The sequence below is a fragment of the Bos grunniens genome, chromosome 24 (assembly GCF_055505025.1).
Source record: "Bos grunniens cultivar Pamir isolate PY7600 chromosome 24, Bosgru_T2T1.0, whole genome shotgun sequence".
Taxonomy (NCBI): Eukaryota; Metazoa; Chordata; class Mammalia; order Artiodactyla; family Bovidae; genus Bos; species Bos grunniens.
This window is the reverse complement of record NC_141188.1, coordinates 44,360,113-44,383,888: the sequence shown is the minus strand read 5'-3', so window position 1 is coordinate 44,383,888 and position 23,776 is coordinate 44,360,113. Positions and strand designations below refer to the sequence as shown.

The following is a 23,776-nucleotide window of genomic DNA, read 5'->3' as shown; positions in this document are numbered from 1 at the left end:
AGGCGCCAGAGGTGGCAGCTGTCAGGCGGCTCTAAACGCTCTGTAAGTATTGTTGATGGCAAATTAGGACACAAGGGAGAAAGTTAAGCATGACTGGAACTTCCTCTGTCCTAAGACTGACTTTCTTGATTCTTAAACCTCAGTGAATGTTTAAGTTCAGCCAGAGAACGTCCTCATTAGAATTGTTCTTATATAGAATTCCTCTTCCTAAAGAGCAAAAAAAATAAGGCCAAGAAAATACTTTTCTTCATTAAACTGATCACAAAAACAATAGGATTTTAGAGGTTTGATTTTGGTTAGGTTTTCTTCAGTCTGACCCATGCCTTGGCTTTTAAATACAGATGCGATAATGACTGAAGTTGTCATCACCAGTGGCAGGCAGACAACAAACCATGTGTGGACTCTGGGCTGTAACATGCCAACAACTTCCCTAAAGGGCCTGTGGATTTTGGGGTCATTAGGGGAAACAGGAGACACACTTGTGGAGGGAAACATAAGCAGAGTGGCGTCACTTGGTTTATTGTATTCTGAAGTGTCATGGGGGGCCGGGGAGGGGTGCTGAGAACAAGCCTGCTTTATCAGCAGTTCTAAAGCCTTATCACCTGAGATTTGCATTCTGGAAACAAAATCATGATTGCAGTATCAGCACATATGTCCTGTGAGATCTGGGTTCCAGCCCTGGTGGATGGCTGGACTAACCTGACGTGAGGTCACAGAGAAAAGACACCAGACAGCAAAGGTGTCCAGACACAGGCTCGGCCGGACAGCCAGGCTCGGCCTGATGGCTCTTCTGGGGATCAGGAATTCCTGTTGTTCAGGGTCTCACCAGCTCCAGGCTCCTGATAGACCCCATCCAGTGTGGCCCTGTGTCTGCTCCCCTCACCGCTCATCGTCCCGCCCGTAGTTAATTGTCTGCAGGGCCTGGGCAATGAGCACCGCCATCTCCCGTGTGCCTGCAGCAACCACCCTGCATGACATGAGGTCCAGTGGCCCGCCTGTGGACAGAGGAACAGGGCATCAGGTGAGGGGTGAGAGCCAGCCCTGCTCTGCCTGACCTGGTCCATCCAGCCTGCAGGCCCAGCGTGTCCTGAGGCTGTGCTAGGGGATACCAGCTTCAGGTGCAGTGTCTGAGGCTCAAGACAGGAGGCAGTTCTCAACCTCTGTGTGCTTGGGGCTCCGGGGACCCCGCAGGCCTGGGGAGGCTGGGGGTAACCTTTCTAACAGGCCCCTGAAATGGATGCTCTAGGCACCGGATATCTGGGACAGGATGAAGGACCTCAGCCTCCTGGAGGTGTGAAAAGGTCTAATGGACTCGTTGGCGACCTTGGTGCACACATGTGTTTGTGTGTGCTCACATCCAGAAGCCCCTGGTGCACATGGGTACTTGCCAGTGCATGTGCTCATGTGGTCACATCCAGGAGATCTTGATACACACGCATGTTTGTATGTGCGTGTACTTGTGGTCACGTCTGAGAGACCTTGGTGCACATGCATGTTTGTCTGTGCTCACATGGTCATATCTGGGGGACCGTGGTACACACACATTAGCGTGTGTGTGCTCACATGGTCATATCTGAGAGACCGTGGTGCACACACGTGTTTGTCTGTGTTCACGCTCATGTGGTCACATCCAGGAGACCTTGGTGCACATGTATGTCTGTGTGTATGCATGCTCACGTACTCACATACAGGACAGACATGTCTTCAGCTGTGATGGGTCTGCCTTTCCTTGATACCCAAAGCCAACGTGTCTTCACATCATGCCCCACCCCCCTGCAGTTCCACCAGGCCCCGAGGAGAAGGAGCAACAGGGAAAGGCCAGCACAGGCCCCAGAGGTTATTTGGGAGCCTGGCATGTCCACAACAGGCTCTGGAGCAAAGGTCGGGGAGAACAGGCTCCACAAGAACCCTGACGTAAGAGGTGGCTGCATGGGCGTCTCTGGGGCGGGACTTGCCCCTGTGGGGCCAATCACTAGGGTGGTGACCTCCAGGCAAAGGGATAGGTCACCTCTTGGATCACCACCTAAAATCTCGTCATTAGATTGGGGTGCACATGGCCAGCTCTGCGGTCTTGGTGGACGTGAGAGCTTAGAAAACACTGCCCGCCCTCCCCCAACCCCACCCGAGTCCTGACCCTGGGTCCATTTCCACACCAGGCAGCGGGAGAAGCCCTCTGGCCTGGTCCACTGTCTTCCCGACCTGTCTGTCAGGAGAGGTGGGAGGATGTCTGTCTGAGCTTGCGCGTCTCTCCGGGGGACACACCCCTGGGGATGGAGAGCAGCCTGACGGCCAAGCTCACCTGACGTGTCCATCACAACGCCCCCAGCTTCCCTGATGATGACTGTGGCTGCAGCCAGGTCCCAGCAGTGCAGGCCAAACTGGTAGTAGGCGTCGGCGGTGCCCGCAGCCAGATGGCAGAGTGCCAGGGTGGAGCTGCCGATGACACGAACCCTGCCAGAGAGGGAGGGGGTGAGCACACTGAATGGCCCTGCTCCAGCGGTGCCCCCTGAAGGTCTCCTGACTCAGAAGCTGAACAGGAGCCCAGGGCCTCTTCCCACAATCTCTACTCTGAGCTCTGAGCCCAGAGCGGTGCTGCCCAACAGAACCACCTATGCTGACGGACCAGCCCTCAGTTGTGGAGCCTGAAGTGTGGCTGGTGCTGCAACGGAAGAACTCAGCCTTCACTCTGCAGACCCTCGATGACCTTGGATTTAGACCACGTGGAGCAGCTGCTGTCATAGGGCAGACCCAGGGGAGACTGAGGGGGTGGGGCATCACTGATGTCACAGAGGGTGCTGAGCTCAGGGCCCTGCCCCCACCCGGGGCTGTGGAGCTCCGGGCTGCGGACTGGCTGGCATGTGTGTGCCCTGCTCCCACCCAGGGAGTAGCTGGCTGCTGTGCCTGCCCGGAGGTCCCGGGAGGGGAGGCGTACCCATGGGCACCCGCGTGCAGCAGCCTCTCCATGTTGCTCAGGAACAGCTTCAGGGTTGCGGGGTCCCGTCTGGGTCCAATTTCTGTCAGAACCAGGGCCTTGGACAGGTCTGCATGGAGAGAATATCCCCCCCCATTAGAAATGTCATAGCGTGGCTCCCACCACACAATCAGGGTGCTCCCCGAAATGAACGTCGCACCGGCCTTCTACTCCTGCTCACACTCCGTGTCCTCCTTGCGTGGTTGACGCTGCAGAGGTTTCTGACCTGGAAAAGGGAGGTCAGGCTGACCAGTCACACCCTGACTCTCCTGCTCGGGGTCCTCCCCGGTTCGATTCCTGGGTTGGGAAGATCCTCTGGAGAAGGGACAGGCTACCCCTCCAGTGTTCTTGGGCTTCCCTTGTGGCTCAGCTGGTAAAGAATCCACCCGCCATGCGGGAGACCTGTATTCGATCCCTGAGTTGGCAAGATCCCCTGGAGAAGGGAAAGGCTACCCACTCCAGTATTCTGGCCTGGAGCCATGAGGTCGCAAAGAGCCGGACACGACTGAGTGACTTTCATGTCACTCACTGCTTGGGGTCCAGGAGACCCGCCACCTTCTCTCCTCCCTCGCCTCCACTCCGGGTTGCGGGCCGTGTCTCCTGGAGAATCCCAGGGACGGGGGAGCCTGGTGGGCTGCCGTCTATGGGTCTATGGGGTCGCACAGAGTCAGACATGACTGAAGTGACTTAGCATAGCAACCACAAAACCTGGCCACACCCGGCACTTCCCCATCCTGACACCAGGGGGCGGCAGACGCCGGTCGGCGACACGGCCCATCCCTCTTGCGAGGCCCTGCTGGGCATGGTTCATAGCTTCATCAAGTGACACAAGCCCCTTTGTCACGACAAGGCTGTAATCCATGAAGCGGCCATGACTTCTAACCATTTGAAAACCTTTATCTGGCTGAGGATCAGAGTGAGGGTGTCTTGAGAGAGGTTTCACAGCCTAGAAGCTAGGGAGGCAAGTCCTCTGCCCTGAAACGCGGCCTCACTGCACCGAGCCTTCACCTCTGGGCAGTGAGCACAGGCCTGGCAGTTCCCCGTGGCGCCTCGGGCCATCGCGTGTCACACACGTGCTCCTGCCTCCAGATCCTTACAGGCCATGAGCCCCTCACGTGAAAAGTAATATTAGCCGTACTACCTCACTGAAAAGCCCAGAACTAGACAGAAAGCAAGCTGGGGGCTGGGAAGAGGGCCACCTCGACTGAGCCCAGGACCAGAGAACTGCTCAGTTTACAGCAGTTAATTTCATGTCATGTGACTGTCATCGCAAGACTTTATGTTCTAAAGAAACAAGTAACTGAGGGGAAAAAACGCTGTTGAGAATCCTATAAAGACCGCCATGGACACCCACGTGACTTCTTCCAAATATCCTCCGACAGAAACAGCAGCTTGGAGAGTAAAACACAAAAAATAGACGAAACCAACCACAAAACCGAGCAGGAGACCCTCAAAATCTGCAATAGACTGAGGGGCCGGGGGAGCCCTTTGCAGGGGGCAAGGTCTGAAGAGCGGGCGTCGACAGCCCCACAACTTCTTGTAACTGACGTTCCAGGGCCTCTCCGGGCAGGACCCACAGAGCAGACACTCATGGGAGTGAACCCCATGCTCACTGGGCTGGAATCAGGGGAGCAGGACCAAGGAGATGACGGCCGCCGTGGGGGAGGGGCAGAGCCAACCATCCAAGAAAGAGCCAACTTTGCAGACACTTCACAAACAGACCAGGAGAGGGAGCCCCAGAGCCACTAAAGGACAGAAAGTGCCTTCCCCTGCCCAGCCCATCTCCTCAACTTCCAGAGCTCAGGACTACAAATTTCAAGTAGCAAGAATGTAAAAGAATGATATTTGAATCTCATACGCCATTATCACAAGAAGAAAGAGAACAGGAAGCAGAATAACATCTCTCCAGTTGATTAAAGATTTCCTGAAAGATCTGCCAACAAAACAGAAGCAGCTATAAGTGAAAAATGGAGAATGCATGGGAGAGCATCATTCACAAGTAGAGGGGAGGGGTCCCAGGAGAAATCAGAGAAGAAAACTTTCATAAAAGACAGTCAGACTAAATGAATAAGATAAACACACATGATGGGGCTTCCCTGGTAGCTCAGATGGTTAAGAATCTGCCTGCCATGCAGGAGACCCAGGTTCAATTCCTGGGTCGGCAAGATCCCCTGGAGAAGGGAATGGCTACCCACTCCAGAATTCTTGCCTGGAGAATTCCATGGACAATTCCATGGAGAACTGCATAGGGTTGCAAAGAGTCAGAGATGACTTTGAGTGACTAAACACAAACATGATAGATCATGCTTTACAAGAAACGGACTGTGAAAAGGAGAAAATTTTCAAAAATTAAAAAACTGGTAGAAAAGGTGAAAAGGTTTAAGAGAAAGTGACATATTGGAATGCACATGTACACACTGATATATTTTAAATGGATAACCAACGAGGACCTACTTTATAGCACAGGGAACTCTCCTCAATGGCAGCCTGGATGGGAGCGGAGTTTGGAGGAAAATGGATACATGTATATGTATGGCCGAGTCCCTTCACTGTTCACCTGAAACTATCACAACCTCGTCGATCGGCTATACTCCACTATAAAATAAAAAGTTTAAGAAAAAACAATGCTTAGATAAAAAGTGACATAAAGATGTGTACTGAAATGTTGGCTAAGTGGCTTCCCTGGTGGCTCAATGGTAAAGATTCCACCTGCCAATACAGGAGACACAGGTTTGATCTCTGGTCCAGGAAGATCCCACGTGCCACAGAGCAACTAAGCCCGTGCGCCACAACTATTGAGCCTGGGCTCTAGAGCCCAGGAGCCACAACTATTGAGCCCACAAACCCTAGAGCCTGAGCTCCACAATAAGAGAAACCACCACAATGCCCATGCACTGCAACGAAGAAAAGCCCCAACTTGCTGCAACTAGAGAAAGCCTGTAGAGCAACGAAGACCCAGCACAGCCAAAGATAAATATTTTAGGAGATGTTGGCTACAAAGTGCCTGCAGAAATGCATCCCAGCCTCAGCAACAGGTCAGAGCTGGCTGATTCTGTGCAAAGACTCAAGTTCCTGCCTTGATTATGACTCTCATTCTGGGCACCAGCCCCAGGGCCGTTCTCGAGCGCTAGGATGCAGGATGTAACGTAACCCTCCCAGCTGTCATCGTGCCTCTCTGCCTGTATGAACACCGAGGTTCCAGGAGCACAGCTGACCAGTCACACACGTAAGGCATCACAGTTGGGACAAAGCTAGGTGTGTAGATATCCAAGGGTTGTGCAGCTGAGAGGAACATCCTGTCACCTCCGGTGGAAACCAAGTCACCCGGCACACAGAGGACAACCAGGGTGGAAGCTGTCACCCTGGACTGTATGAGTCAGAGTCTTAAAACAATCGTGGGAGGGCTTTGGAACAGAGCATGGAGAGACTTGGGCTTCCGTGTCACAGAGGGGGCGGATGGTGGGTGTGAGCTGTGGGAGGAGGGCTGGATACGGGAGGGTCTAGGAGGGGCGTGAGCGTGGGGACCAAGCCGTCTGTCATAGCACATGAATGTGGAACAAAGTTCACCCACGAGTTTAACAACACACTCCCTCTCCCCAGCGTTACACAACCGACTGCCTGGCCGCCTCTGGCAGGCGAGGCTGTAATTAACGCTGCTGTCTACGCGGGCCAAACCAAACTGTCCTGGGGCAGGAGCTGGGGGCCGGGCAGCAGAGGCAGTGGCCGGTCCGTGGTCCTACCCCACCCACCCCGCCCAGCCCCTGTAATGTTCCTCCCATCCCCACCCACACTCTGGGCACTCATGACCTCCAGGCTGCCTGCCTGCCCTTGGTCCTGCTTGGCCCATTCTCCACATGGTGGTCATCTCCCCTGCAGACCTGCTGCTCATGGTCATGGTCATGGGGCTGCCATCCCCTCTCCCCCAGTCTGGGGATCCACATGGTCTGCTCTCACTGGAGCTCAGCCTGGTGGACCTGGCCTGGGCTGGAGGCCCATCTCCCTACTATTGTGGGGAACTGCAGGCAGGGACACCCCTGACCCCTCTCACCGCCTCTCAGGCCAGCTTGCCACACAGACTGTGAGTCTAGCAGCAGACCCTTTATAAAGGCCACTGTGTCCTCTGTCCTGCTCCAGGAATGACAAGGGCTGGCAGCACCTGTGCAGTGTATGACATGGCTTGTGATAAGGCTTCCCCGGCCAGCCGTGTTCTCACAGGAACCAAAGTCAACCTCATTTGGGAGCTACAGGCCCCACCCAGGTGATGTCATCCGGCCGGCCACCGAGAGGTGTTGAATGCCAGAGCATGCCTCCGACTCCGCCCTCGCCCTGGCCGGCTCACTGGGACCACTCGGGAACAGGTGGCTGGGTTCCTTCCCTGGTTTGGGATGAAAGGCTGAATGAAGAAGAGACCCGGCCCAGCAAAGGGAAACACAGAGACACTGGCTAGCTCGACGTCCAGTCCTCCAGGGATGCGCTGTCCCCAACGACACTAGACCTTGGCAAGGGACCCCCGTGGCTGCCCGGAGGAGCCAGTGACTCTTGATAGGTCCCTTCCCATGAGAGGGCCCACCTGTCTCCCCAGAGACGCGCAGTCGCTGACCGTTGCAGAAGGCACCCTGGCCCCTCCGGCCCGTGTACAGCCGCTCCTCCGTGCAGTGGTAAATCACCCCAAACTCCAGCTGTGGACAGGCAGGTGGGACAGAAAACAAACAAAGAACATGACACAGTGACCAAAGGCCATGAAGCTCCAGCTGTGACACTAACGCAAGGGGTGTGGGTGAAAATTAGCTTTCAAAAGGGAACTCAACAAATCAGCGTCCGCACTCAAACCTAGACCTGAATGTGAAAGCAACTGTTCTTTTCTTAAATCACTACATTTAAAGATATATTTAAAGGAATAAAACTATATTTTAAATTGATATCATAATTGAGCATATCATTTCAGCATTACTGAAAGTAACTGGTAAGGCTTTATTCTTCAAACAGATCTCTTGTTTTTTTCCTGGTAGGTGAAAAAAGGCTCTTGAGACTCCAATCAAACCCCACAAGAAACTCAAAATTGCTGACATGTGAAGAACTCAGAATGTCTCTGGAGAGCTGAGGGCATGACAGAACCCAGAGTGGGGAGGAGGGGAAGCCCAGGAAGAAATGTGGATCCCCAGAGGGGCTGGCCCCCCACCACACACACATCGGGGCACACAGCCTCGGACCCCAACAAGCTGGTGTCCAGAGGAGGTGAGCCTCCTTACATCTCTTCCCCTACCTCTCTGTTCTGGGTTAAGAACAGCATGTGTGCCTGTCCCGAGGTGGGGAGGGCAGCCAACAGAGAGAGAAAATGGGAGAGCTGCTGGCAGATGCCCAAGAGGAATCTGGGCTGGTAGGAAAAGGACCCACTCCTGGAGGACCCCCAGTCAGCGTCCACCCAGGGCCGGCAGCACGTGACTTTCCCCCTCCCCTTTCCCATGACCCTGGACTTATAGGGCTCCTCAAGTTCAAGTCAGTCCTGGAACCGGGCTGGCCTCCCTGCACCCATCAGAGGTCGAGGCCTGGCTGGTCAGCGACCCTGCGGCCAGAATGAACCCTCCACCCCGCTGTGCTCACCGCTCCACATGCACGTCTCAGTGACCATGTTTAACACAGAAATAACGTGAGTGACTGATTCCCTAACCAGTATCAACATTAAGACTCTCACTTATTGTCACCTCAAAAACTAAGTTCTTTCTCACGGGCAGGACTCCCTTCCCGCCCGCCATCCGCGCTCACGCTGAGAGTGAAGACAGAACACGAGACTCTAACAAGGGCTCCTTCTGCACAGCTCGAGCCCCCGACCTAGGCAAGGGTAACTGGGTGCAAGGAAAAGTCCTTCCTGCCTGTAATCTCTGCAGTTGACTAATGAAGCTAAAGCCTGCATCCTGGCCTTTCCCGCAGGTCCCACAATGTGGCCCAGTTCCAGGGTCTGTGGGAACCGGGCGACAGCCACGCTCTCACCCAACAGCGAGAGGAGGATGAAGGCCTAACAGAATATTGGGACTAGAGATGTCCTCCCAAAATAGGAGCTTCTTTATTGTGTTACTCGATCACACGCCCCAGAGGTCAAATGGAGACTAACTGGAAACACGTGCCCAGAATGTTCCCTACACTCGGCCCTGCTGAAAGCCCTGGGGGGTGGGGCCGGCGGAGCCCCGAACCCTCACAGCCTAAACCTTCACACCCCAAACCCTCATGCCCCAACTCCTCACACCCCAACCCCTTATGCTCCAAACCCTCACGCCCCAATCCCTCATGCCCCAAACCGGTTTGCACCTGTTTCCTTTCTTGGATTTGAAATCAATACTAGTCACAATGAAGGCTTAGGACAAGGACAGGAAAACAGGTTAGAACCATGAAGTGAGATAAAGAAACAGCAGCCAAAGGCCCAGGCAGCCAGGGCTCCATCCACTATGTACCTCCTGGTTCACAGCAAAGCCAATGCTCACCGCCACGGTCGGGAACCTGCAGAGGAGACAGATGGTTGACGCTGTGACATCATGGACTCGTGCAAACTCAGCAGCCTCCGTGCGGCTGGAGACACAGAAGACCTTTCTACAGCATGGCTGGGTTTGTTTTGTCAGAAGCTACTTCCCACAATGGCACCAAGTACTTCCAAGACAAGCAGGCCAAGCTGACCTGTGGGACAGCGACCTTGACAGACAGCTGGACTGATAGTTGTTAGGACAGACAGTGACCACAAAGGACCCGATTGAGAGATTTTAATAATCAGCTTTCTGGTTCTCAGTGGCCAGTGAGGTGGAGGGTCCAGGTCTGCGACAACCAGGCCCTCCTGACATGAATCCTGGGTGAGCCTCACACGGGACAGCAGGAGTGGTCATGGCACGGAAGGCAGGCAGTGACCTCGCAGCCTGCCTGTGGGTTTACGTCTCCAGAACAATCTCTCCTTTATGTGAAGACTGTCAGAGCTGAACAGGCAGGAACAAGGAAGAGCTGGTTCTAACCCAGGAGTCTTGGGACCAACCATTCCCAGGCTGTGAGGTGCTGTCCCCATGGGACCACTCATGACACCCCATGGCCCAGCAGGGGTCCCCACCCTCAAAGGCCCTTCCCCACTTTCTCTATCCCGGACGCAGCAGGACACGAGCAGGATAGGTCCTGTCAGAGCTGCAGGGAGAGGAGTCACCATGGTCCTGTGGCCCTGGACAGTGTCTGCAGACTAAGGGTCAGCCGCAAAGCTTGTTTCCTAAATGACACTCTAGTCCAGGTTCTCTCTCTGGTCCTGGGGTAGACATGTGGCCTTTGTCCACCATGGGGCTTGGCCCCTTCTGTCCCCAGTAGCCACACACAGGCTGTACTCGGTGACCCACAGCTTGGTTCATGTGCCCCAGTCCCACACAACTCCCCAGGGTGTCACACGCTAGTTAGAATTAGTCTGGTGGCACTGTTGGGGTCACCAGACCATTCTGTTCCACTGCCTCCAATAGGGCCATGACCAACTTCTCAAGGTGACCCTCATGCAGGAAAGGGTGACGATTCATGTGATGGGCAAAATCACTTTGCACACTTACATGTAAACACTCCAAGTGAGGGCTCCACACCCCAGCCCACTCACCTCCTTACTGTAAGGAAGGAAGTGGGTGTCTGGGGTCATCTATAGGAGGCCCTCCCTAAGCATTCAGCTGGGGGGATGCAGGTCACGGGACAGCCCCCCCCCCCACACTGCAGGACAGGGACCCGGGCCCTCCCTGAGTGTCTGGCTGGGGCGATGCAGGTCATGGGAGCCCCCCCTGCAGGACGGGGACCCGGGACAGGGCAGGAGCTCTGGGGGCTATATGCATGTTCTCGTGGGAAAGCCACCTTCTGTGGAAACCACGGCACCCTTGGTGTCCTTAGGCCCCTGACCAGCTGCACAACCCTGACACCTGCCCCCGGTCAGTGCTTCTAGGGCCGGGTTGTGCCATCATTGCCCCAGCCCACTCCCCTCCCCAACAGGGCCTCCGACCTCCCGAAAACCTGCTGTTTGGGGCTGATATTTGCCATCAGATCAAGCTGATAGCTGACAGGCTCCTCACCCCCAAGGCCACTGTCCACACTGCACGTTCCTGAGGCTGCCGGCCAGACACCTTGTGTTATTTACAACCCTGTCTGTCTCTCCAGGGGACTCCTTAAGGATCCTTCTTAATTCAACCCAACGTTTAAATGTGACAAACACAATAGTTTTTAAACAAGTGAAGATTTCCTACATGCTTTGAACGAATCTCACAAATGGGAAACCTTAAAGTATCAAGACTTGATCACCTTGCGAGTGAGACCAAAGCCCACTAGAGGTCTGCTGACTGGCTGCTGCCTCAATAAATGCCTCTTCTGAAAAGACGGGTGTGCCCGCTCACCTGTGCACAAAGTTGCAGGTGCCGTCAATGGGGTCCACAATCCAGGTGGGGCTGGGTGTGAGCACGCACTTGGCCCCGGCGGCCGCAGCCTCCTCGGCAATGAACCTGCAGTGGACAGAGCTCAGCCTGGGAAAACGCGCCAGGTACCCAAGACACAGCATTTCAAAGCCCAGCTGTGAGACCAGCAGGCTTCTCTGGATCAAACAGGGGCAGATCTAGTGAGCTCTAGTTCTCTGACCAGGGATTGAACCCCGGGGCCCCTTGCACCGGGAGCTTGGAGTCTGAGCCCCTGGACCACCAGAAAAGTCCCTCATAGGCCTGTGGGAGGTACAGAAGGAAATAGCCCAGGGATAAGGTTCACAGCTCGAGACAAATTAGACCAACACATTTCACATTATTAGTTTTCTCTAAGAGTCGTAAAAACTCTCCTTGTGATTTTTGACGGCCCAGTGCACCCAGGCCTTCTCTCTGGCCAGTTTGTTGACTCTGTGACAAGGTCACCTTCAGTCCACCAGGGAGCCAGCTCATGGTGCTCAGCCTCAACGGTCAGGCCACAGCCCAGCTCCGCTGCCTGGTGACGCAGCGTGAAACCAGGGAGCCCATATCAGGTTGTTTCTTATTTTATCAAAGTCAAAACAGCTGCAATCTATCTTTAATACTGTTTTGTGAAAGACTAAAAACGAGGAAGAGCGAACGCTCCAAAAGACAGTCCTTCTTAAGCAAGGGTGACAATCTTACACCAACTTGGTTAAGGGACATATTTAAATACTTAGATACACAGAAAAATGACAACATACTATTTTATCTTACAATACATATGCAACTTTTTTCTCATCGTAGATTTTTCAATTTGTCTCTGATCTAAAATACATTTAAATGCCCCCGAATTCTGGTGCTAGTGCTAAGTGCTAAGTCACTTCAGTCATGTCCAACTCTTTACGATCCTATGGACTGTAACCCACCAGGCTTCTCTGTCCCTAGGGGATCTTCAGGCAAGAATACTGGAGTGGGTTACCATGCCCTCCTCTAGGGAATCTTCCTGACCCAGGGATGGAACCCACATCTCTTACCTCTCCTGCATTGGCAGGCGAGTTCTTTACCACTAGTGCCAGTTCTGGTACTTTCTCTTAAATCTTAGTCATTGGGAAAAGACTAAGCCTGCGTTCGAGCTGCTGAAAGATGATCTCAGATATCTTAATTTTCTAGGCAACAGAGCAGAGAGCAGTGTCCTGGAGCTGGCCCAGAGCTGAGAAGGGGGCGGGCAGAGCCGGTTGACCCGGGCAACCAGCCCCCGCCCCTTGCAGCCCCCGCCTGCAGCTTGGGGACCCTTGGCTCTTGATTGGGGCTTGGGGGGAACTTGCATCCCCCACGGCTTTGTCAGGGGGGCTGGAAAAGCTCCAGGGAGCTTGATGCCCACCGTGGGTGGGGGCTGCTGCTCTGGGTGGACCAGATGGTCTTCTGAAGAGGTTTCCCCCGTGTGACATGCTGATTTCTGCCCTGAACTCGGCAAGGAGTATGGAAATTCACACCGTGCAAATGGATACCAGGCCCCACGTCGACACAACAGTGGATCCAAACCACCAGGAGCTGAAGATTGATTCCAGGATTTGGCCTGTCAGAGCAGTCTGACTGCAAAGTGCCAGAAGCCCTCGTACCATTTCTATGCGGAGTCCTGGTGCCATTACCACACGCCATTACCACACAGAGCCCTGCAACAGCCAGAGCCTCTACCTGGACCCCCGGAGACCCAGCCCAGACACCTCACTGCTGTCGAAGCCTCTGGACGACACATGGACGGAAGGAACCCCTGGACCAGACCTGGTGGTGGTTCCTGAGCTGCATTCTCTCAGAATCCAACCCCCGGAACATGGCGGGGCTGGGGCGCCGACCTGCCGGCACCCCCGCCTACATCTGCAGTGTTAATACTGAGTGACTGATTCCATGTCTGCGTGGACCTGCATGGCTCAAACCCATACTGCTTAAGGGTCAATTGTGATTCCTTGGAGGCTGACAGTTAATTTAGATTTTTATAAACTAAGAAATCAAACATTTCAGAGCCTGTAACTATTATAACAGATGTCAAGGTCCTGACTTTACACCAAACAAGGAAACAGGAAGAGACGCTGAAACACAAGGGCTGCCAACAGGAATATGCATGTACACACCTACATACACACATCACACAAACACACTCACACAACACACACATACACATACCACACCACACGCACACACACCATACACACATACACATGTACATATACCACACACACACAAAACACACATACACACCACACACACACATATATATCACACAAACACACACAACACATACATACACACTCACCCAACACACACACACACCATACAACATACACACATACACATACCACATATACATACACACACCACACACACATACCACACAAACATACACACACAAAACATACACACAACACACATACACATAGCACGCACACACACACAGACACCATACACACACATGTACACATACCACACACACAACACACACACATACACACCATACACACATATACCACACAAACACACACACATAACACATACATACACACTCACCCAACACACACACACACCATACAACATACACATACCACATATCCATACACACAACACACACACACATACCACACACACACACCAAACACACACACACACCATACACACATACACACGTACACATACCACACACACAACACACATACACACCATACACCACACAAACATACATACACACAGCACACACACACACCACATGTACACACACACACACCATACACACACAACACACACACACACATACACATACATACACACACAACACAAACACATGCACACATAGTACACACCACGTACACACATGACCCCCAGGTGACGCAGGTTAAAAGGAAGAAGCAAGGAGAAGGTGCGAGTGTGGACTGGCTTGTCCCGCAACCTTGGTCACTTGCTGGGCAGCTGAGGAGGGAGCCCCTCACTGGTCCAGATGGACAGCGGCCAGGCTGACACTTCGTCTACACCCAGGAACCCGGTGACTGAGCTCTGGGGTAAGTGATTCCCTAAGGAAGGAGAGGACCCTCCTGCTCAGGAAGCCCCCCTCCCTCCCCAAGGTCCAAGCGTCCCCTGGGGTCCCAGGTTCCCCCGAAACTAGACGCACAGCATTGGATGAGTGCTGGTCTTTCTCAAGGAAAAGACGAACAGTTGCCATCAGATTCTCCACGCGGTAACTTATAAGGTCGGGGACACCTGTCCTGGAGAGCAGGTAGCCCTGGGGGACAGCCTTCCCTGGCTCGGGCTTGGGGCCGCGTCCAGGCAAGTCTGTGCGGCCTGGGGGGACCTCGGGGGTGGGGTGGGGGAGCGGGGTGCGCCTACCTGTGGGAGGGAAATCTGGTCTGCAACTCCTGCAGGATCAGGGCCTCCACCACGTGGTCCGTCTCTGTCACCAGGTCTGCGGCTGACGTCTTGGTTGAGACACGTTTTTCCTCAGAAAGGGCTTTTCTGATGATCTGCAATGAAGGTTGGGAGGTGGGTGACACTGGCCGCCCCCTCCTGCTCCAGGGTTGGGCCCTTCCCCCACTGCCAGTGGGCAGACAGGACAGATAGGCAGACGGGCAGTGCCAGGCTCTCTGGGGGCTCTTGGGAGCCTTCACTGCTGCCCCCTCTTCTCAGGAGAAAGCACCTCATGGCTCCCATCACCCCTGATGGTGGTTCACAGTGGCCTCGAGGACTGGCCTGGAGCAGAGACAACCGGACCTGAGAAGACAGCCTTCCTTCCAGGAACAGAGCCCAGCTCAAGGCTGGCAGGCACCGAGCCACCTGGCAGCCCTGCCTTGGCCTCCTGTGAAGGCAGGTGTGGCCCTGGGCCCAAGGGTGGCTGAGAGGACGTGGGGGCATCAATGTATGACCTCTGAGTCACGTCCTCAAAGGACTACCATTTGCTCAGTGCTTCCTCCTGCCTGTTACACTCTCCCCTTGCCATGATACGGGCGTGCTAGGGGGTCGGCTTCTGTCTCCTGGGTCGGAGCAATGGAGATGGGGCCCTGGGAGGCTTCAGGAAGCAGAGGCCATCCCCAGACTCTAATTGGATGGGGGTGAGGAAGGACCTCCACCTCTGACCCCCGAGCCCCTCTCTGCAGGAGCCAGGCCACCCTCCCACCTCTGCATCCTCAACTTCCCTGCCCCTTCTGCTCCATTGAGCCATCACTCACCCTCCAGCCCTCTCCCATGGGGGTCCTGTGGTCATCCGGGCTTTTTCTTTTTTGATGGGGGGGCGATGGTGGAGTCAGGCCCCGGGACACAGATCACGCAAAGGACTGTGAGTCGAGGAGGATGCCAAGCCTGTCCTTCTGTAAGGACTTCTTTTCCGTTTCTACTAGCATTTACTATTGCCATCCTGTGATCGTTTCATTGCGGGCCCCTGTCCTTCAGAACAGGGCAGGCCACGCCACACCTGCATCCTCTGCCACCCATGGGGCTGCTCTGGCCAGCCCTCTTCACCAGCTGCTGCTCCCCTGGGCCCTGGACGTGTCCTCTCATCCAGTTACACTCCCAGATATTCAGACTTCGTTTCTGAATCATTGCCCCAAACTACGCTGCCCTTCAGACAAGCTGGCTGCCAATAGCCCCAAGTGTCCTCTGTCTCCTTCCTCTGAAGGTCCATCTACCTAAGGGGCTGAGGCCTCACGAAACTTAACAACTTATGGCAAACCCCCAAAATCTACTGCACACACGATGTACAAACCTTAATACTAGGTTAACAAAGTTCAATTTCAGACATTTTCTACACGGAGAGGAGAGTTGGGGACAGTGTCTTAGAACATAAATCCTTATCAGGCTCGATCAGTCTTGCCCTTTAGCAACAGTCCTATCCTCGGGGGATAATCTGTGGTATTCCAGGTGAGTTACCCACCAAAACCCTTGACCACATCTGTTTTCTCCCTGTCTAAAGGATTTTAAACATTCTCATTCTGCCAGCAATAAGTTAGTGTGTGCTGTTTTTTTAATTGATGTTTTTCAGCTACTCACTAACTAAGCCTGCACTTCACAGACCTCCTGGCCTGGGTCTCTCCCTCCAAATAACATTCTGTTAATGTTTAATAGATAAAATATGGGCCTTAAGTCACTGAAGCCTGAATTTCAAACCCCATCAGCTCCAGCATCTGGGGCTATCATTCAGAGACATGTCCAGACATCTCTTTCTTGTCTGTGCACCATCTTGGTTCTGTGCTACTGTTTCCAAGTCGACCATACGGTTATCACCCATCCCCAAGGAGCAACTCATGTGAGCTCCAGAACCGTAGAGTACACGCGGAGAAGCCTGAGCAAGCGGGGTTTGGGCCTGGCAGTACCGTCACATTTCAGGTTCCAGACTTATGATGAGTGTGATGAGATGGTTAATCTGATGTGTCAGCTGGATACCCAGATACTGTGTCAAATGTTATTCTGGGTGTTTCTATAAGGGTGTTTTTGGATGAGATGAGCATATAAATCAGTAAAACAGCTTGCCCTTTGGAACATGGGTGGGCCTCATCCAGTTAGTTGAAGGCCTGAACAGACAGAAAACACAAACCCTTCTCTGTGTGAGAGAGCTCTCTACAGACTGCCCCTGGGCCCTTGGCCCACATGTGCCAATAGGGCTGCTGCTGCTTCTGTCAATAGCTAGCTCACAAGTTCTGTTTTGGCTGAGTCTTCAAATGTTGGCCAAAGTGTTACAACTGTCAATGCGGGTCACCCCCCACCCTGTGGAAGCTGGGAGTGCCAGTGCAGGTGGGGCCAGCTGAGGCCAGAACCGACACAGAAACACTGAGCTCACCAGCCACCCCCTCCATCTGCAGGCAGGACAGATGGGGATCTCCCAGAGGAAATGCCTGGGCTCAACCTGCGATCCACCTAAGGAGAGCTCAGGGCGGACAAACCTGCTCATCCGTGTTCCGGGGCAGGACCTGGCCTAAGACACCAGCCCAGGCTGACGGCTCCCCAACTCTACCCTCAGCCTCTCCTGTGAACTCCCCACCACAGGGCTCCATGCAAGAAGAGATCCACTGGCAATTCAAGCTCAACAGCTTACAGCTCAGAACACAATATCTGACCTCTGCCTCCAAACCCGCTCCCCATCCCCCCGCAGTTCTGGCAAATCCATGGACCAGTTTTTCAGGCCCGAACCTTGCAGGCACCCCTGGCTCTTCTCACATCCGCCTCCCACCTGGCAGCAAACCTGCCTACAAAATCCAACTGCTTTACCGCCTTCTTCATCATCTGCAGTCAGACCCACCCTCACCCCTCACTCGGACAATTCTCATAGCTTCCATCGGAAGCTTCTGCCCACAACGCTTTTGGTGTTGCAGGCCCCTCACCCAGCATCGGTCAGGGTAAACTCCCCTTCACCTTGTAGGACTCCACACAGAACTCCAAACTGAACCTCAGTCACACTCAGAGTAAAGGTTAAAGTCCTTTCCAGAGTTACTCAAATATTTGTTGAGTGAATGAATATATTTCTAATCAGTTTAGCACCATTATTTTAAAAACAGAGGATCTCTAGGAAGGCAGTAAACACATAAAAAGGCCCTTAAGTTCTTTAGTCATATAGCACATACAATTAAAACTACCATAAAACACCGCCTCAAACCCATCACAGAGGCTAAAATGGAAAGACAGACAATACCAAGTGTTGTCAGAGAACCCCCAACTGCTGCTGGGGAAGCGGGAACCCATGTGGCCTCCTTGGAAAAGCACCTGGTGGAATTTCCTACCCCGTGACACAGCAATTTCACTCTTAGTGTTAATCCAGCTCCAGCATAAATGCATATGGATGTAACCAAAAGACACATGCAAGAGTGCTGCATGAGCAGCGTCATTGCTAATAATTCCAAACTGGACATTGTACAAAGTCTCAAGAATTGAGCGAATGAACTGTTATATTCTCACTCACAACAATGTACTACGTACAGCAGAGCCTCTCAACCAAGAACATCAGCTGGGGATTTGGTGGAGGTGCTTATTCCAGGCCCCTCTCAGGACCCAGCGGGTAGGAACCTGGGGGTGGACTCAGCCGGCCACAAAGGCCCTCCTGGTGCTTCTGATGCACTTGAAGGTGTGAGGACCACGTCTCCCCAGGAGCGAGATCCATGAGTATCTACAAAGAGGAGACCATCAAAAATTCTGTTGGAAGATGGAAGTTGGTAGGTACACAGAAAACTAAGAAAAAGAAAAAAAAACACTTTTTTTTTTTAACTTTAAGGGAAAATGCAAGTTGAGTAAGGAAGCAAAGAATGTGTAATACTGTAATACAACCATGCTGCCCAGCTTGCCCTTGCGATATGTATGGTCACAGCACGTAAGCCCAGGCACCAATGGGACTGACAGGGAACGCAGCTACACGACACAACAGCGTCTAATGTGGATGATGCAGAAAAGAGCTACTATTTAGAAGATGGGTGTAAGTATCAGAAAATTGAAGACAGCGAGCTCTGGGGAAAAGGATGAGGATGACACAGGATAAGACACTGCTGGCTCCATGACAGTCCCGTTAGTGGTATCTCACTTATCAAATACCCCCGTGTGAATAATTGATAAAAAATACAGTCACAAACCAGACAAGTGGGGCTGCTGGGTGAGAGCCCCCACCATGCCCCTCTGCTCCAGGCAGCTTGAGGTGGACAGGGGGCACCCCACCTCAGAGTACACCAGGAAAGTTTTCCCTGTCTGACAACTAGAATGTTAAAGGAAACAGGATTCTCAAATTTGAGGGCAAGCCTAAACATTTATAGGAAGCCACCAGTAACAAGTCTGAAGCCTAAATAAACTTTTCAAAGCTATTAGTAATCAGTTTCAATGAGCCACCCTACAGAAAAGCTTGAATTTATCTCTGCACAGAACATACTACTAACTCATCGTCATTTGAAGATGCACAGTATGAAGCCAAAACGTGAAAAAATATTACAGAAGGTTTTGAGAAGCAGTTAAAAACCTATTTGTATGTATTCTGTTATATTTGGGAGCATCTTAAAATGTATACTGTTGTGACCTTTTTTTATTCTAAATAAACAATTTTTATGTCGAATTTTGAATTTTGTATATTTTTTCTTATAGAAGGCCCCTAAATTATTTAAATTTCAGCTTCAACAAAACCTGGATCTATGCTGCAGAACAACTTAAAAAACATAGTTTTCTTAGATATTTTTGCTCACACATCACATAAAAGATGATAAATACTCATTTCAATGAATATCCCTCTCTGTACTTGTGGTGGTGATGGGGGGGGCAGCTGACGTCACTCTGTTCCCCAAAGCCCAGCAGCCAGGGCAGGGTTCCTGCAGCTGTGGGGCAGTTGGACTGGCCAGGATGCCCCCCACCCGAGGCACCCCAGGACTGGGCAGTGGAGAGGCAAGGACGCAGGGGTCCAGGAAACCTCTCAGGATGGGCAGAGGGGAGACGGCAGCAAAGGGTCCAGGCTGCCCTGACCTGAACCCATGACTGAGAGACGGAGGGCCACACAGTCTCCTGGGAGCCAGTCCTTCCTCTGGCTCAGGACCTGAGCACACAGAGCTGCGTCGGGGCAGCAGGATGGGAGGGGCAGGCACCCCTGTGCTAGGAGGCCCTGGAACCTGCACCAAACACACCTCTGGCTGAGGAGGAGTCAAGGGTGAGCGCTCAGCACCCTCTGTCCTCCCCACCCCAGGCTCACTGGCTACAGGCCAGGCTTTCTCCACTCATCGCCTTGTGATGTTACTGTCAGAGCATCACTAAGGCACTCTGTCTCTCTTCACACAGGACAGGACCACCCTGTGTGGCTTCTGTCCAGTCCCAGCCCCAGACCAGACCACTGGGCCCTCCCTACCCCCCTCCTCTAGTCAGGGAGGCAGGGAGCAACAGCATGAAGCCCAGGAGGGAGGCTGCAGTCCTGGGCCTCCTGACTAGACCCCTAAGGGCAGAATCCTTACTGCACCCTCACCCCACTGTCAAAAAATGCTTTTTCTGTTGTTCTTGGCAAGTTGCAAAAGCAGAAGAGATCTCTTAGATAAGTTAAAGTCCCCAAGACCCTTAGAACGGGGCCTGCTATGTTGCAAGTTCTGTGTGAGCATTTGCAAATTTCTTAAAAAAAAAAAAAGGGTTTCAAAAACCCTTCTGTTTCCTCAAGGATCTAAATTTGAAAAACCACAGAAACCCTGTAACAACCCAGCAGGGTTTACACAGTGGTGTCTGAATTCTAGACTGGCCTCTTCTCCAAGGCTGAAGGAAGAAAGTTGTACGGTGGAACCTAAAAGTTACCATTATACCCCGAGGACGCGCCTCCGGAGAGGAAGTGAGGGTTAGGGAGGGGCGGGGCAGTGCCCCCGCACGGGGACCCGCTCTCCAGGAAGGACGTTGGCCCTGCAACCGCGAGCTTCCTCAGGGTAGCAGGCGGGGTTGGGGTCCTCCTTCTCCCCAAGGATCAAGGCTCACAGCGCCCCTTTGAGTCTTGAGTCCTTCAAACTGCAGAGGGAGGGCCCCCAACACAGAAGGCGTCCACTAAAACAGAAGGCGTCCACTAGTGTTGAGGTTAACTGTCAGGGGGCCGAGGGACCGCACGGTGACTGTGATCTGGGGACGCACTTCTACTGCAAAACTGGCGACAGCCTGCCTTTAGAAAAGGAACTGCCGCAGGGACAGGGCTCCTCCTCCGTCCACCTTCTGTTCGGATCGCCGGAACGCAGCCCTGCGCCTTGTCGAGCGAGGGGGTACCTAGCCATCCCTGCGCCCGGCCTCCCCCAGCGCCCCTAACCTGGCGCCGCACGTGGCCTGAGGACCCCAGGCGCGGGGCACCGAGGAAGGGAAGAGCAGAACATAATGAGAGCGCGAAGAGAGCGCTGCCCTCCGCAGGTTTCTTCGGCTCCGCAGCTCTACTTCATCCTTCCGGTGTGGGCAGCAGTTCCTCCATTCGCGCAGCGGAACCCTCTCGACTCCGGACGCTCGAGGACAGACGGTCCGCCCTATCTCCACGCGCCACGTTCGAACTCCGGGCAACCGCACAGCGTCTCGCCCCCTGGGTCAAATCCGAGGCCGTCCGCGCGCCTTGACCCCGCTCCCCTCGCCAGGCCGTCCTGCGCCCCCAGCCCGAGGGACCCCGGGCGCCAGCCCCGGCGCGCGAGCGGCAGGTGCACAGGTGTGCCGGAGGCGCTGCGGAACCCCTCGGCGGCTCGCGCCCCACGCCTTTCTGCCCGCAGGGTCCCTGCCCTCAGGGTCTCCGTCCGCCACGCCCTACACCCGCTGTGCCCCAAGTCCCCGAGCGCCCGCCGTGCGCCTTGGGCCGCTCTCACCTGTCCCGCCCGCAAAGCCAGCTGCACCGCCGCCTCGAAGCACTCCTCCCACGGGCCCCCGACCGGCGCCTCCCCGTCTTCGCCGCTCGCCTTCATGGCAGCCTCCGGGCCTGCCGGCGCCCCCGGCCCCGACGCCAGGCTCCACGCTCGCCCAGCGCCTCTGGCCGCTCCGCTCCTGGGCCGCGCCCGCCCGCGGGTGCGGACCTGCAGGGGGCGGGGAGCGGGCGGGGGCCGAGCTGGACCGGCGCCTGGCTGGGGAGCAGCGCCCAGAGCCCCGCCCCGCCCCGAAACAAGCCGGGCCCCGCTCCTTCACAGCCCCGCCCCAAGCCCCGCCCCGCCCAGACCCCGGCCCCGCCCTCCTCCCCGAGCACCACCCCACCCTGTTTCATCTCATCTGAATCCCAGAAGTGGGCCCAGGGTGACCTCTGGCCATTCTCTCAACCTCGGGTGTGCCTGGTCGTGAACTGGACCACCCTCCTCCACACTGACCTGTGGACAGTGTATCCCAGAGACACTGAGACCATCCTGCTGCTGCTGCTGCTAAGTCGCTTCAGTCGTGTCCGACTCTGTGCGACCCCATAGACAGCAGCCCACCAGGCTCCCCCGTCCCTGGGATTCTCCAGGCAAGAACACTGAAGTGGGTTGCCATTTCCTTCTCCAATGCATGAAGGTGAAAAGTGAAAGTGAAGTCACTCAGTCGTGTCCGACTCTGAGACCATCCTAGGGAAGCGTTTGTTTGATATAGAAGCCATGCAATGACAGGGTGGGCTGTCAGGTGGGCGTGGGGAGGGGGGTGAAGTGTGGTCCGGGAAGGCCTCACAGAGGAGGGGGAAGGGTAGAGGACCGGAGTGGGGAGGGGTAGAGGAGGCATCCACAGATGGAAAAGGGGAGAGTGTTGTTTCCAGGCAGAGGACATATTCCCAGGGCGATGCCGAAAGGTAGCAGAAGCAGACCCACACACAGGGTTCTGAGCATCTCTATTTCAGCGCTGTTGACTTGGCAGTGCTGCCCACAGGGGACATTTGGCAACATCTCGGGACATTCCAGGCTGTTGCAACTGCTAGCACCTAGTGGATGGAGGCCAGGGAAGCTGCCAAATACCCACCGATGTACAGGACACCATAGCAAGGGATTGTTCAGCCCAAAAGGATAATAACCCTGGGGTTGAGAAATCATGTCCTACTTTAACTCTCTTCCCAGGAGTTTGGCTCCAGGTTAAAATTCCATGTCTGATGTTTCAGACCTGGCCACAGGCAACTACAAAGCTTTACCTGGTAAGTCTCATGAGGGTGGGGTCTACCTTCCTTGCGCTGGACTTGGGACCCAGCCAGCACGCTGCCATTTTCTGGAGGGAGGACTCAGAAGCCTCCCCCCAACTCCCCCATCCCAGCCATGCTCTGGGGCACGTCTCCATGTCCAGTCCAGGCACCTCCCGTCCCCGGGGGTGGGGCCTCACATGAGGCCTCTCCCAGGGTCTCTGCCAAGACCACCTTGTCCAGGGGCCTTGAAAGTGTTTCCTCCCCTCTGACTGAGGTTCAGTACTTTTCCACTCCAAGCCTTTCCAGGCCCCCAGGTCCCAGCAGCTCACCTACTGGCTGCAGACCTAGTCACATTGTGCAATTATTTGCTTTTCTTTGTCTTTGAATCTAGTAGGCCCTTGATTTTAGAACTGCATGAACAAAAGCATCTGTCAGTCTTGAGCTGACAAACCAAAGAGAGATAATCTATAGTAGATGACAGAATAAGGTCTCAAGGAATTTTGTGGACAGCTTTTTGTGGCAAAGGAGAATATACTGGAACTGAAGTTAGCCCCTCTGTTTTGATCTCAGAGAGTCACTGCAAGTGTAAAGCCTGGGCTGAGGAGTAGGCATTAGGACCCCCAATATTAGAGCCACATCGGCTAGCATCTGGGGTTCGCTGGTAGCTCAGCTGGTAAAGAATCTGCCTGCAATACAGGAGACCCTGGTTCAATTCCTGGGTTGGGAAGATCCCCTGGAGGAAGTCATGGCAACCCACTCCAGTATTCTTGCCTGGAGAATCCCCATGGACAGAGGAGCCTGGTGGGCTACAGCCCACGGGGTCCCAAAGAGTCA

At 54.1% G+C, this 23,776-nt stretch overlaps 1 protein-coding gene across 1 annotated transcript; it reads right to left on the bottom strand.

The window, feature by feature from the left end:
* Positions 1–498: 498 nt before the first annotated feature.
* Positions 499–21,854, bottom strand: IMPA2 (inositol monophosphatase 2). Its single transcript, XM_086373244.1, has 8 exons — positions 21,684–21,854; positions 14,761–14,894; positions 11,353–11,457; positions 9,418–9,463; positions 7,542–7,650; positions 2,933–3,041; positions 2,300–2,451; positions 499–995 (listed from the first exon to the last, which is right to left on the bottom strand). Exons 1-8 carry the CDS (start codon positions 21,777–21,779, stop codon positions 880–882), a joined length of 867 nt encoding a protein of 288 aa, XP_086229370.1. The 5' UTR covers positions 21,780–21,854; the 3' UTR covers positions 499–879.
* Between the last annotated feature and the right edge of the window lie 1,922 nt (positions 21,855–23,776).

Coding starts and splice junctions, on each gene's coding strand:
- IMPA2 (XM_086373244.1), bottom strand. CDS start 21,779: ATGAAGGCGAGCGGCGAAGACGGGGAGGCGCCGGTCGGGGGCCCGTGG. Junction 14,895..21,683: donor TGGCTTTGCGGGCGGGACAG/GTGAGAGCGGCC, acceptor CCTTCATTGCAG/ATCATCAGAAAAGCCCTTTC. Junction 11,458..14,760: donor ACCAGATTTCCCTCCCACAG/GTAGGCGCACCC, acceptor TGTCCACTGCAG/GTTCATTGCCGAGGAGGCTG.